At 48.6% G+C, this 15,720-nt stretch overlaps 1 protein-coding gene across 2 annotated transcripts in view; it reads left to right on the top strand.

The window, feature by feature from the left end:
• Positions 1 to 15,010, top strand: part of LOC147245889 (histone acetyltransferase KAT7-like) — a 134,783-nt gene extending 119,773 nt beyond the window's left edge. For both annotated transcript variants that reach the window (XM_086183853.1, XM_086183852.1), the window contains one exon: positions 14,980 to 15,010. In XM_086183853.1, the coding sequence (XP_086039979.1) occupies positions 14,980 to 14,997 (18 nt within the window). In that variant the 3' untranslated portion in view covers positions 14,998 to 15,010. The remainder of the gene's footprint in view (positions 1 to 14,979) is intronic.
• Positions 15,011 to 15,720: the final 710 nt, after the last annotated feature.

Raw genomic sequence — 15,720 nt, 5'->3', positions numbered from 1 at the left:
TGCAGGCCTGGGGGCCTGGCCGGGGCTCCTTGGGGGTGTGGTCCTCTTCCCGGCGTGGTGGTTGGGCTGGGGTTGGTCACTGGCCCTGCTGTTGTGCGGTAGATCGCTAGCTGGCGGTTTCACTAAGTATGAGGTGCCCTGGACCGTATCAGCATCTATGGAGCACTCAGCCCCTGTATGGAAGAAGATGAAAGTATGATTGTTTTTTTCGGGGGTGGCGGTCTTGGGCGTGCGTACCTTCGACTCACCCCGGCGGGTGGGCTGGGCCTCTCCGGGGAGTGGGGGGTCCCGGCTGGCTGGCTGGTGGTGCCTTAAAGCCTGAAGTCGTCCTGCTCTGGGGGGAGGGGGAGAACAGGGGATGGGGATCGTGAGTTGGGGGGGGATAGCTCTGTTCGGGGGCGGTGGGCCTGGTCGTTGTGGTGGGCTGTGGCTGCCCCGCCTGGGTGTGGGGTGCGAGTGGGCGTCGGCCTCGCCGCTGGCGGACCTCTTGGGGGGCTCTGGTTGGGTGTCGGGCCAGAGGGGCCCTGTGCCCCTGGGCTCTGCTCATGCTGTGGGGGGGGGGGTGCCCGGCGGGACCAGGGTCATCTCTGCCCCGTCTCTCTGTGGGTTGCTTCTGGGTGGGGTTGCTGCTCCTATGCTTTCCTATGGGCCCTGGCATGGGTTGGGCCTGTGGCTGTTTCCTGGGGGAGGGGTGGCCTGGGGCTCCCCGTGTCCTGGGGGTTTCTGGGTGCTCTGGTGACCTGGTCCTGACCTACCTGCTTTCAGGGACTGGGGGTGCGATGTCCTGGCCCCCCACATCAGCTACAGCCGGCTACGCACAGCATCCAAGACAAACCGTAGCACACACACATACACACGCGTATACACACATGCACGCATGGAGCGCACAACTGACCCATAAACACACACTCAGACATGTATCTTAAAATTATATTAAACCAAATGGTAAACCTGCACCGAAAATTCTGCAACCAATGTTTTTTCTTTCTTTTTCTTTTGTTTGTTTGTTTTTATTGTTGTTGTTTTCTGCTATTGCTGTTGTTGCTGTTGTTTTGAAAGTTGTTTTGTCTTCGCTGTCCTGTCCCTGTTCTCTCTTCCTGTCCACTCCTGAGCCTCAGTCCGGTAGCTTCAATGAACCAACATCATTCCTAATAAAATTAAACATAAATGGCAATAGGAGGAGTTTATCAGATTCCTCCTATGCAGAATAAAACTGCTTCAGTACAACAAGGCACCAGGATCATTGATGCTGCTTGCCCCAGCAACTGAACAGGACAGGTTTAAAAAAAAAAGTGTTAGTGGGTTTGTTTACTCTCTGACAGAAGCCAACAGAATCAAGAAGCGACTTAAACGCAGTGGCCACACAATCATCATCGACGTCCACATGGATGTTAAAGTCACCCACTATAATGACTTTGTCTGAGTTCAATGCCAAGTTAGACAGAAAGTCAGGGAATTCTTTGAAGAACTCAGAATAAGGTGCAGGAGGATGATACACCACAGCAAGTAAGAGTGGTTTCTCTGCTTTCCAGTCTGGGTGGGAAAAGCTGACAGTAAGGCTCTCAAATGAATTATATGAACTTTTAGATCGAGGGTTAATCACCAAATTTGACTGACAGATTGCAGCTACAACTCCTCCTCTGCCAGTGGTATGAGGTACATGGTAGTTAATGTCAGGTCCAAAAATACGGGTGCAAAATCCAAAAGCAGACTCCAAAATGAGAACAAAAAGGCTTTATTAACTAAGGTACTCAGGCACTTGGCAACAATCACAGGACAAAAAACTCAAAACTAGATGGCACTAAAAAAGGAACAAGTTGAGAAACAAAAACAATACGAAGGGCAAAAACTACGAGGATCAAGAATAGGCACAGGATCAAGACTATCTCAAGGTGAGCGAAGAGAACAAGACGAACTGGCACGGGACAAAGCGAGACGAGGACTATATATACACAAGGTAATGGGGCACAGGTGGAGCACATTAGGGAGGGGCCAGACAATCACAGGAGTGGGAATCACGGGAGGCAGGAAGGGCAAGTGACCTGAAACGAGGAGAGTTAACCTTCACAATAAAACAGGAAGTGCAGGACAGACAAAAACAGTGACATAAACTAGACTCACCCAGTGCTCCACTTAGGATAAGACGCAGACATGATCTAAACATGGAAATCTAACATAAGACATGACATGACAGAATTCTTCGAAGAACTCAGAATAAGGTGCAGGAGGATGATACACCACAGCAAGTAAGAGTGGTTTCTCTGCTTTCCAGTCTGGGTGGGAAAAGCTGAAAGTAAGGCTCTCAAATGAATTATATGAACTATTAGATCGAGGGCTAATCACCAAATTTGACTGACAGATTGCAGCTACAACTCCTCCTCTGCCAGTGGTATGAGGTACATGGTAGTTAATGTAACCAGGAGGGGAAGATTCATTTAAACTAACATACTAATCTTGCTTCACCCAGGTTTCAGTAAGTGCTAATACACCAACCAGAATTAGTAATTAAATCGTTCACCAGGAGAGACATCCTCCTGGAACCGTCACCTTGTCGTGGTGGAGGAGTTTGAGTGCCCTAGTGACCCTAGGAGCTATGCTGTCGGGGGCATTTTGCCCCTGGTAGGGTCACCCAAGGAAAACTGGTCCTCGGCGAAGGGCCAGACAAAGAACGGTTCAACAGACCCCCTCATGGAAAAGACATTGAGTGCGACGTGTACCCTGCCCGGAGGGACACCGGGGCCCCGCCCTGGAGCCAGGCCTGAGGTGGGGGCACGAAGGCGAGCGCCTGGTGGCCGGGCCTTGGTTCATGGGGCTCGGCCGGGCCCAGCCCGAAAAGGAGACATGGGCACGTCCTCCCTCGGACTCACCACCCATGGGGGGAACTGGAGGGGTCCGGTGCAGTGTGGTTTGGGTGGCAGTTCCAGGCGGGTGCCTCGGCTGTCTGAACCACGGACATGGAAACTGGCTTTTGGGACAAGGAATGTTACCTCTCTGGCGGGGAAGGAGGTGGAGCTGGTGGAAGAGGTTGAGCGTTGCCGGCTAGATATAGTTGGCCTCACCTCGACACATAGCTCTGAACCCGAGTCCTTGAGAGGGGTTGGACTTTCTCTTTTGCTGGAGTTGCTCCAACTGAGAGGCGGAGGGTGGGGGTGGGCTTTTTGGTTGCCCCTAGACTCTCTGGATGTATGTTGGGGTTTACCCCGGTGGACAAAAGGGTTGCTTCCCTGTGCCTTCGGGTCGGGGAACGGGTCCTGACGGTGGTCTGCGCGTATGCATCGAACACCAGTTCAGAGTACCCACCCTTTTTAGAGTCCTTGGGAAGGGTACTGGATGGTGCCCCGGCTGGGGACTCCATTATCCTACTGAGAGACTTCAACGATCACGTGGGCAACAACAGCATGACCTGGAGAGGTGTGATTGGGAGGAACGGCAGGTCCGACCTGAACCCGAGTGCTGTTCAGTTATTGGACTTCTGTGCAAGTCACAGTTTGGCCATAACGAACACCATGTTTGAACATAAGGATGCCCACCGGTGCACATGGCACCAGGACATCCTAGGTCGCAGGTCTATGATCGATTTTATAGTCGTATCATTTGACCTGCGACCGCATGTTCTGGACACTCGGATGAAGACAGGAGCTGAGCTGTGAACTGATCACCACCTGGTGGTGAGTTGGATCAGATGGAGGGGGAAGACACTGCGCAGACCCAGCAGGCCCGGCAGGCCCGGCAGGCCCAAACGAGTAGTGAGGGTTTGTGGGGAACGCCTGGCAGAAGAACCATTCAGAACGATCTTTAACTCCCACCTCCGGCAGAGCTTTGATCACATCCCGGGGGTAGTGGGGGACATTGAGTCCGAATGGGCCATGTTCCGCTCTGCCATTGTCGAGGCGGCTGCTGTGAGCTGTGGCCGCAAGGCTGCTGGGGCCGGCCACGGCGGTAATCCCCGAAACCCGCTGGTGGACACCAGAGGTGAGGGGAGCCGTCAGGCTGAAGAAGGAGGCTTACAGGGCATGGCTGGCCTGTGGGTCTCCAGAGGCAGCCGACCGGTACCGGCAGGCCAAACGGTGTGCAGCTGTGGCGGTTGCCAAGGCAAAAACTCGGGCGTGGGAAGAGTTCGGTGAGCCCATGGAGAACGACTATCGGTCGGCTCCGAAAAGGTTCTGGCAAACCGTCCGTCGCCTCAGGGGGGGAAGGCGGCAACTTGCCCACACTGTTTACAGTGGGGGCGGGAGGCTGCTGATGTCAACTGGGGAGATAATTGGGCGGTGGAAGGAATACTTTGAGGAACTCGTCAATCCCACCAGCACGTACGCCATGGAGGAGTCAGAGTCTGGGGAGTGCTTGGGGGGGGGGGGGGGTCGTCCAATCTCCGGGACAGAAGTCGCAGAGGCAGTTAAACAACTCCGCGGTGGCAGAGCCCCGGGATGGATGAGATCCGCCCTGGGTATCTCAAGGCTCTGGATGTAGTGGGGCTGTCTCTGCAACATTGCGTGGACATTGGGGTAAGTGTCTTTGGAGTTGCAGACTGGGGTGGTGGTCCCCGATTTTAAGAAAGGGGACCAGAGGGTGTGTTCAACTATTGGGGGATCACACTTCTCAGCCTCCCTGGTAAGGTCTACGCAAGGGTACTGGAGAGGAGGGTCAGGGCGATAGTCGAACCTCAGATCAAGGAGGAGCAGTATGGTTTTCGTCCCGGCCGATGAACTGTGGATCAGCTCTTCACCCTCGCTAGGGTGCTGGAGGGGGCATGGGAGTTTGCCCAACCAGTCCACATGTGCTTTGTGGACTTGGAGAAGGCTTACGACCATGTTCCCAGGAGCATACTGTGGGGGTACTCCGGGAGTATGGGGTGGATGGCCCTTAACAAAGGGCCATTCGGTCATTCTACCGGAGAAGTGAGAGTCTGGTCCGCGTGGCCGGTAGTAAGTCGGACTTGTTCCCAGTGAGGGTTGGACTCCGCCAATGCTGCCCTTTGTCACCGGTTCTGTTCATAACTTTTATGGACAGAATTTCTAGGCACAGCCGGGTGGCGGAGGGGGTCGAGTTTGGTGGCGGGAGGATGTCGTCTTTGCTGTTTGCAGATGACGTAGTCCTCTTAGCGCCATCGGGCCACGACCTCCAGCTCTTGCTGGGACAGTTTGCAGCCGAATGTGAAGCGGCTGGGATGAGAATCAGCACCTCCAAGTCTGAGGCCATGGTCCTCAGTGGGAAAAGGGTGGTTTGCCCACTCCTGGTCGGGGGGGAGGTCTTACCTCAGGTGAAGGAGTTTAAGTATCTCGGGGTCTTGTTCACGAGTGATGGTAAGATGGAGCGGGGGATTGACAGGCGGATTGGGGCTACATCCGCAGTCTTGCGGGTGCTAAACCAGTCTGTTTTGGTGAAGAGGGAGCATAGCCAAAAGGCGAGGCTCTTGATTTACCTGTCAATCTACGTTCCAACCCTCACCTATGGTCATGAGCTTTGGGTAATGACCGAAAGAACAAGATTGCGAATACAAGCGGCCGAAATGAGTTTCCTCCGCAGGGTGGCTGGGCTCTCCCTTAGAGATAGGGTGAGAAGCTCAGTCATTCGGGATGGACTCAGAGTAGAGCTGCTGCTCCTCCATGTCGAGAGGAGCCAGTTGAGGTGGTTCGGGCATCTGGTGAGGATGCCTCCTGCACGCCTCCCTCTGGAGGTTTTCCATGCATGTCCAACCGGGAGGAGGCCTCGAGGCTGACCCAGGACACGGTGGAGGGATTATATCTCTCGGCTGGCCTGGGAACGCCTCAGGATCCTCCCGGAAGAGCTGGTTGAAGTGGCTGGGGAGAGGGCAGTCTGGGCTTCCTTGCTGAGACTGCTGCCCCCGCAACCCGAACCCACCGGATGAAGCGGAGGACGACGAAGACGAAGACTCGGAGAGACTTGGATGGGAGAGATTGAATATTAAGCAAACCACATTTAATAGTTGTATTGGGTTGATTTGCTGGAGCAGTGGTTTTAATTTTAACTAAGTTGCTATAAATAACTCCTCCAGATTTGGGTGTAGACTTATATATCCTAGGGGCAGACACACTTTCTATAGACTGGGTGGGTGACAACATGAAGAAACCAGCAGAGGGGCGTGTTAAACTGCAGCTCTGCCTGCTGGTCTGAACTCTGGGTGCTTGTCAGGGATTAGTATGGCTAATAAATTGGCCTATGTTCCTAGATAAGAGAGATGCACCATCCAAAGTAGGATGGACGCCATCTCTCCGAAACAGACCAGGCTTTCCCCCAGAAGGAGCTCCAATTGTCTATATAAGCCACGTTGTTATCTATGCACCACCTAGACATCCAGCAATGGAATGAATGCATGCGGCTAAACATGTCGTCACTCGCTAAATGCAGCAGGCCAGAGAAAACTACGGACTCCGACATTGTTTTAGCGTAGTTGCACACCGAAGCCATGTTAACTTTAGTTAATTCCGACTGGTGAAGCCGGGTGTCATTTGCGCCGACATGTATTACAATCTTACTGTATTTAACCTTACGTTTAGTCAGAAGCTTTAGATTAGCCTTAACGTCGCCCGCTCTGGCCCCTGAGATGCACTTTATGCTTGCTGGAGTCTCTACCTTGACGTTGCGGAGAACAGAGCTGCCAATGACTAATGTCGACTTCATAGCGGGGCTGCGAGCAACAGAGCCAACATGTAGAGTTTTACTCTCAGCGGGTGTGTCGCTGAGTGGGGAAAAGCGGTTGGAAACATGAAGGGGTTGGTGGACAAACACGGCTTACTGTGTCTAGGTTTCCCTCGTGATGTCACCCAGCAGGACTAGCTAGTTCCCGGTTGCTTGGGAGCTGCGGGGGAGCTGCTAGCAGTGGCTAGGCTAGGTGGCGCCGCATCCGCTGAGGTGCACTGAGAAGCTCCTGAAGCTAAGGGACTAGCGCTAGCTTCCATGGTGCGGAGCCGGGTCTCTAACTCACTAAGCCTCGCCTCCAGGACTACAAACAAACTATACTTTTTACACGTACCATTAACACTAAAAGAGGCAGAGGAGTAACTAAACATCTGGAACATGAAGCAGGAGAGGGAGGGAGAGGTGGGGGGAGAGGCTGAAAGTGGGAGAGCAGCCATAGCTAGTATGCTAAGGTGAATGAGTGGACCTTTGGCAAATATACAAAAAGAACGAGGAATTTCAGAGCAAAGTCCTGCTAAAGACTTCAGTGACAGAAACCTATGTATTACACCAAAACGTAGTATACAGTGGTGCTTAAAGCGATTAAATTAGAAGTACACCTGAGGGAGGATTGAGAGAGTCAAACAACACAGCGACAGGATTACAGGCAGGAAATGATGCAACACACTCACCGTAAGTCTCGAGCAAGCAAGTCAGAGATAAAACAAAACTGGCTCACTTTGTAATGATCACTTAACATGAGTTGGGTAAACCTCTCAGGCTCTGTGATCAGCTCACATGTGGCCATGTTACAATGCATGCTAAAACGGCCCCAGAGTGAGTTGCGGAGGAGTTTGTTACAGCTTCAAACTGCTTTGTTGACACAGATTTTGGCCAGGTCAGGTGTGATACCCTCCTTTTCATAATAGTCAGCTATGTATTTCTCATGTTCCTGAAGTGTTGTGGCGTGTTTTGGGTAGCCTGAGGTTTCCTGTTTGCATTTCAGGAAGGTCTTGACATATTCATTAAACAGCGTGTCTGTCTTGTCCGGAAAGTGCCAGACCTCATCAATGTGCAACAAACGATACCCCTTTTCAAGAGCTTTTTGGAATTCAAAAGAGACCCACATCCCAGACAACTGACGCTCGGTGTCACTATGTCTTCACTCGTCTGACTGATTCAGCTCTTCAGCACAGGTACGGCATAGCAGGAACATGAGCTTGGTGTGAGCCTTGTATGGGAGGACGGGGTGGTAGAGCCCCCACGGCGGCAGCACAACACATTTAATGAGACCAAAATAGTTTTCAAAGTCATCAAAGTTGTTGTGAATAATTTGCGGATGGCCCACAGGGTATGGTTTTTTAGACCGCACTGTGGGGTAAAGGCTGGTGAAGTCGTAGTAGTGAATTTTTTCACCATCCACGCACTGGTGGTACAGTTTCATTGCATTTGTACGGCCCCCAAACAATGCATCTCTGGAGTTTAGACGTTCAGGTTTTCTGTACGTGGAGAGAAAACCTCTAACGGCCTGGTCAGATCTACACAATGCACTCCACTCACACCCCCACATCACAACCACTCTCAAGCCATACTGCATTCTCAGGGCTGTCACACACTCAGAAAACTGGTAGAAGAGTTCACTGTAAGAAATTTTGGACACTGGGTTCTTCTCGCTCTCCACATGACACTTGACACAGCCATGGTAAAAACAGCCAGCAAATTCATAACACGTCTTTGTAGACTCACAGAAACCATCAACAAAGTATGATCCGATCTTCCGATCTTCCGCTCACCCGCGTTAAGAGCGTGTTGGATGTGTATGTTTTCAGCGTGCATCACATACTGTATGGAGGCGTTAGAGCAGGTCTTATTTTGTGTCACATATGCGGCATCGTATGTCAGAGCCACTGAGTCGCAGGGTAAGAATAGTGTTTTATAAACCCCCATGCAGCTACCCGTTACAGTGGTGAAACTGTATGGATCTATCTGTGTACAGTTTAAAAATGCGTCGTGGTAGATTGTGCAGGCCTTTCTCAACACCTCCACATCATTAATGCAGTATTTGTGCATTTCAGATTGTAGGTCAAATGTTTCATGACACACTGTGTTGTACCACTCCATAAACTTCTTCTGCTTCTTGACGCTCATTTTATCAGAGCCATAGCAAGACGGTTCTGGGTATTTACCCTTGTAGATTTCATTTGCTCTTGTGTTAAACTGGTGCGGAAAGTGTCCTTTTTCCAAATCTTTAAATCCTAGAGCGTCGGGGTTTTTTGCCAAACGCATCAGTAGAAAAGAAAAAGAGTCAATCCATCTCTGGTCGTTTGATTTATCGTACATATGGATCACTCTGCTGCCGTGCATGGTGATGGATGGAACAATCCCCTGCCAGACATAATGCTCCAGCAGGATGTAGTTGTCAAAACCTGAAGCACTGTGGGCTATGAATGTGAATCCGTGAAACTTGGGCCGTCTGTAATGATCAACAAATGCCCCGACGCAGCGCCAAGTGTTGAAACAGAATTTGTTTCCATCCATGTCCATAGCACACACAAAACATGCCTCGTGTTTTCCCTCGTGGTACAGGGTTTCGAAATCATAAAAGATGTATTTTCTCTCCAGGTCTTTTTTCTCTATAAGCTGTATATAGCACATGTGGCCTGAGCTTCCGTTGATGAGACATTCATTACAGTGGGCACATTTTGCAGACGTGTTTTTTTTTTTTTACCAACTTTATAAATCACCCCGCAGCCGCTACAATATTTTAAGCTGTCGCAGGGGATCTGGCCATGAGTTTTTATCTTTTATTTTAGCTGTTTGTGTGCTTTGTAACAAACCTCTGACTTGCAGATGCGGTTGCAGTCCTTGCATTTCAATGTATTTGATGCTCGTTCACAGCTGTGTGTAAAGCACAGATTACACAAATATTTACATTTATGCCTTAGAGGACTGTCATAAGTGTTGTACCAGTAATTACAGACATACGCTGTGCCGAAAAAAGTTTTCACGTTGGTTATTAAATCGTAGTGATTGTTGTGTAGATAAAGCCAGATGGTGTTTAAATTAGGAGCAGTGTTAGTCTGGAAACATTGCAATCGTTTACGTGCCTCTGTGTGGTGGTAAATCACAATTTTGGCGTTTATTACAGCCTCAAATTTGGCCACGTGTGTGAATAAAACCGGCTTTGAGGGGTCAAGACCTGCCGATGGGTGTAGACGTGTGGCAAGCACCATTTTCTCTTGTTCAGACGCTGCGGCATCGGTAGCGTGTGCTAGGCATAGTGAAAAGCAAAGGCTGTTATCTTCTACATAGTTGTTTGGGTTAAAGAGGACATGTGCCTTTTTAGATAGAATCCGATCATAGCACACATTACCCAGTTTTAAACGCCCTGCTCCTGAGTGGTTTTGCGCCACTGTAACAATAAACTCCAGCTTGTCGTCAGTCATTGATGAATCATTACTCTGAATAGCCTGTGCAACCGCCTCGATAGACGTATCCTGGTTGTATTCATCATCAGATTGTAATACACATTGCACGTCACTAGCCAGGGATGGTCCTCTCAACACAACATTTAAAACACAGCCAGGTTGTGACCTTGCTAATGTGCTGTCAATCACTCCAGAGAACCTGTCTCTAATAAAAGTGGGTACACATTCAGGGTTGTCAAAAGCTACATCCCTAAAATCAACTTTTTGATGCAGTTCTATAGCATTAAATTGGCTAATCTCCCTCACAGACCCCTGCCCATAGCCAGTTTGTCCTGAAATGTGTGGTGTGTTAATACTGCTACAAGCAACGGCTTCAGGTTCATATACAGGTCTAGCAATTACCTGTTCAGGTTGTGGTGACTGTGTGGTGTAAGGCCCTACATTTAAAAGTTCAGGGTCTCTTGCTGGTTGTGGTGGTTCGATCTCTGCTGCAAAAATTTCCTCCAGATCTTTTAAATCCTCATCTGTGGGTTTACTCTGGTTCGTCTCTGCTCTGTCTGCTTGTGCTGGTTCGAACTCTGTTGCAAAGATTTCCTCCAGATCTTTACAATCGTCTTCTGTAGGTCTGGTCTGACAAATGTCTTCCAGCGCCACCAGAGCCACCACTGTGGGTGACAGTTGCATGATCCAGGGCCCTCTAGCGCCCTCCGGTGTTAAGGGCAGTTGAATGTTGTGAGATGTGGAAATAGGTAGTCTTCCAAGCATATTGACCGCCTGCTGGATATATGGGAATCCCGGTGTAGGATCTATGAATTGAAAATAAGAAAAACTTGTTAGGTCTGAGGGTGTAAGTAAAACTGTTTGAAAAGCATGCAATTACATACCATCATTCCTGGGGCTCACTGCCTTACACTCAGCTGTGCATGGCTTCATCTCACAGGGTCTGTATTTTTTTTAATTAAACGTGTTAAATTGTGTGGTGGGTGTTTTATATACACAAAAGATTTTGCCCTCTTACACACCCTTGCGCCCTGGTCAATCGTCTCCTCTTTAAACTGAGCCTGTTTTTGCGCTCAGGTGCGGTAGGGGTGTCTGTACACATATAAATGATTCATTACTCTGGGGTTAGGGTTAGACTTAATTAGTGGTAAATTTGTTACTGTAAAATGTGAAGACAATAGCTGGGTTTACATGGAGCCTAATATTCCAATCAGTATCGGATTAGAAGCCCGAACCGAATAAAAATGTTCCATATAAACACCTCAATCCGAATAAAGAGGCCTAAACCGAATGGAAATTCATACGGTTTCACAGTGGTAGAATTTCTTTTCCCAAACCGATCAGATGTAAAATCTTATCATGTAAACGGTGAAGCTGTTCTTTCTGCGCATGCTCTGTCCTGATGTAAATGCGCAGTGACATTTCCTCACTTGATAAAAATGGCGGCTTCCAAGCAGCAGTAAACAGAACTGGTCTGCGGCGGAGAGTTTATTTTTTAATACAAACTCTCAAAGACCACTGCGACATGATTGATTCGTTTAGCAGCAGAAGTACAACTCTTTTCAAGTAGTCCATAAATCAGTCTGAAGTCTCACGGTCCATGTAGCGATCATCACTATCCACATATACATCGGCAGATCCCACTAGAATCTCACAGGGCGGATCCTCTAGTTGACGCATCTCCACCGACGAATACAATCGTCTACTCTCATCTACGCACAGAAAAACAGGGTGTTAAAACACAAACCCCTTAAAAACAAATAGGCATTGGGGAAAAACTTTCCTAGACTCAAACACACACGCACGCACTCACACACACACGCGTGCACACACTTACGCTCGCACACAACATGCGGGGCGTTTGGTCACACCCCAACAACCCTAATTACGTCTACATCAAACACGTTTAATAATATCACACATTGGTGCGGAAGAGGAAACGGACACGTTTGTGCACACATAAATATCAGAAAAAACACAAACGCATTAAAACAAATAGGCATTGGGGAAAAACTTACCGTTAACCTGAGCCATGTCCATGATTTCGCTGGAAAAAACACGGGTTGGAGTCCACCGGTCTACACCTTGGGTCGGAAACGCGTACGATACAGCCAGCAAACTCCGGGAGTATTTAAGTACGAGCCCAGAATCCCATATGCCGGAACATGCCTGGGCATGTGTAACTGTTGTTACAGAATCCCATTGTTTGAGGCCTCCGGAAGGAAACGGACACGCCCCCTTTTAGCACGGTGGGTGGATGCGCACAAGGATGCGCTTTCACATGCACGCGCAAAAGTTTCCACATGCACATGCTAAGGTGCACTCATATTACTACTGAGGTCATAGCACCAGATGAGGCAGATTTGCCTTTTGGTTTTACAAGATTATGCATTGCCCCCAAAAGAGGCTTTTTTGCCCACTGGTCTTAACTGAGGATGAACTGGCAGCTTCAGGTACCCCAGAAACATCATCCGCTTGGAGTTCTACATCCACCTCTGCAGCCACATCTGCCTTGAGTCTGTCTAACTCTGATGTACTGAGTAGTGACATGGGAAAGCTCTTAAATTGGGGCTCCAGTAGGGTGGCTTTAAAGTAATGACCCGAGGAGTCATCAAAGAAGCCTGGAAGTGCTGATCCAACTGAGACTTCAATGTGGTCACCATTTTAAGTTCCTCTGGAAGAGCCTGCATATACACCTTTAAGTTTGTTAATGCAGTCTTGAGAGCCTGCACACAAGGGATAACAGAAGACAGAGAAGCCACATCCTCACACACAGTGCGTGTTGCCTCCTCAAATGGGTGTAGTATTTTCACAATGGCCTGCACTAGTTCCCATTGATGGTGTGACATTACACCTCCCAGATCCATCTCTGCACTCATGGTAGTCAGTGGTCTTCTCTGCTCCAACAGCCGCTGGAGCATGTGGAAAGAGGAATTCTACCTGGTTTACACGTCATGCACCAAAGTGTTCATGGGAAGGCCAAGCTCTTCCTGGATTTTGTGACGTTTGTTCACAGCTTTGTTTGATCTGTGTACAAACCTAGTGATCTTACGAGCAATCAATATCACATTGGTCTCTCTTTTAGAGCAGCTGTTACCACTAGGTGTAAGGTGGGAGCCATATACTTGATGTGCACATAGTGACCATCAGCCATTGCCTTAACCATGTTAGTGGCATTATCTGTGACACAATACTCAACAGAAAATTTCTCTCCAACATCATCTTGCCATTGTTTCACAAGCGCCTGGAGGTGATGTAGAATGTTGGCTGCTGTGTGATCTTTATTAAGAACCTACATCTTGAGAAGTGCTTTCACACATTTATGCTCATCTATTCCTTGTGGACTCTGTGCATTCTATCCAGTGGCCAGTGAGAGAAAGATATGCATTTGTGGAAAATTTGCTCGTCCAGATGTCAGGTGTGCAAAAATTTCCCTTCAGTTTTTAAGAGAGCTTCTTTTTCTTTTGTTTTGCATCTTGGTAAAATTGTGGTATAACCTTGTGAGGGAAATGCCAATGAGATGTTAGTTGATATCGAGGTGCAACCACAGTGAGAAGCTTGCAAAAACCTTTATTCTCCACTACTGAGTAGGGCATCAGGTCAAGGCAAATCATTTCTCCCACTGTGTTTGTTATTTGCTTTGCAGTGGGGTGGTTGGGTGGATGAGCCTGTTTTGCATTCAATGCAGCTAATGTAGGTGATTGAAACTGACTTGCAGGGGCAGAACATGTCTGTGATGATGATTTGGTGCTTGTGGAAGGTTTGGCAGAACATTGCTGTGATAATGAATTGGTGCTGGTGGGGGGGTTGGTGCTTGTGGGGGGGGGGGGGTGACAGAACCAGGAGAGGATACTTTAAGTGCATGTGATTATGCATAGCAGATGTTGACAGATGTTTGATATCTCTGTCTCTGCTGATTTGACTTGAGCATACATGACATCACTTTGGTTTTATCTGCAGCACTTACTGTAAAATGCTGCCACACAGAACTTGAGCAAGTTTTTTTGGCAGGTGGAGGACCAAGAGATGGCTCAGCAGCAGCCACACTCTCTTCTATTTGGTTTCCCAAATCCATGTTGGGAGGTTTCAGCTAAGTTAATGAGTGATGGGAAGCTATGCAAATGTTAACTTGCCTATAGCCTACATCTAACATACAGATCTGGCCGCCTCTAATTTCGCGCAGTCTCGTGATGGGTCCCTGACCGGTCCGTGACGGGTCCCTGCTTGGCAGTAGGCAGGTCCGTGACTGTAATGAGATCCCCCACGATGACGTCATTGGCGCGGGGCCGACTCGTAACACCCCTAAGCACCGTTTGTGGAAATTACCTGCACTGCTTTATCAGTCCACCAGGAGGAGCAATCATTATAAGTGGTTACCGTGTCTGAAAACAGCGGCTCTACTGTTATATGCCTGCAGCATTTAATGTATACATTAACCTCTTAATGTATTTTTAAGTCCTATCAATAGTTTCTACTCAAACAGACTGAATTTGTATTACTTAAACATGTGTACATTAATTATGAAGTCTGAGTAAACTGTACTTTTTAATAGCCTATTTTATTGTACTCATGTGATTGAGCTCAGACAACTCAGTATCCTCAAATTTTGCCAAAAATCTAGTTTATACCAGTTTGGACAGAGTGGTGGCATTTGCGAGCTCTGAACTTTTTGAATCAGAGAAGACACGGGACAGAACAAAGACAATTCAGCTGTGGTAGCTGAAGTTCTAGCACGCAGGTTGTTGGACCCACGTTGGAAGCCACCGGTGAAAGACCTCAGTTCAGCCGCGAAACGGTAAGTTTGAACCTGGGAACGTTACTGGTTGCATGCCGTTGCATTCCCGACTGCTAGCGTTAGCTTAGTTTGCTATTAGCAAGGTAGCTAACCAGATAACTTGTATGTTGCTCCCAGACAGCTAATGCAAGCTGAGCTGAGCCAGACACCAGAACTAGTTAGCTCCGCCACAGACCACGGACCAGCAGTCGTCCCGGTAAGTTGGCGCAGCTGAATTGCTATGGGAGTCTATATTGTGGGACACATTGGGAGTACGTGGTGTTTGCCCAGTCATAACTGCGCTTTGGTCTGACATGTCCGGCGACCGTCCGCTTTTGTTTGAAAAAAAAAACAAAAAACAAAACACCGGGCGGACTCGAAGCGGACATCCACTGCTTAAAGGACAAGTTTTATGACCGGACTACGTGTACACTCAGCTGGAAGTCTAAAAGCTTTACTGGAGGCGGCCGGATCTGTAAATGTAGCTTTACACATAAATAACTCCAACAAGTGCATACAATTCGACACAACTACACAAGCCTTGTTTTAACTTTTTTTAACCAAACGTTAACGTTACACTGTTGACAGCCTCTTGTCTAAATTACCGAGCTAACAGAGCTAAGTTAACAAAGCGAACATGAGAGCACCCGACTGCAGATGTCAATACTAATGCAGTATGGAATAATTTCCCGGTCAAACTCCACTCCTTGAAAGTTATAAACTGCCTCCAGAACCCAATTGAGCTACAAAAATGTGGGTTTTGAAGATGGCACCCCTGTGTTTGGCCAGCTGTCTCTCTCTGCTGAGTATGTTGCTTTTTTCTGGTTTCTATTGTCTGTTAGGGTTAGGTGTGTCACTGCTGCAAGTGTATGATCGCCT

Source organism: Aulostomus chinensis, chromosome 18, assembly GCF_037954235.1.
Source record: "Aulostomus chinensis isolate RoL2024-O1b breed Wild chromosome 18, RoL_Achi_v1.0, whole genome shotgun sequence".
NCBI classification, from domain to species: Eukaryota; Metazoa; Chordata; class Actinopteri; order Syngnathiformes; family Aulostomidae; genus Aulostomus; species Aulostomus chinensis.
This window is presented reverse-complemented; position numbering and strand designations above follow the sequence as displayed.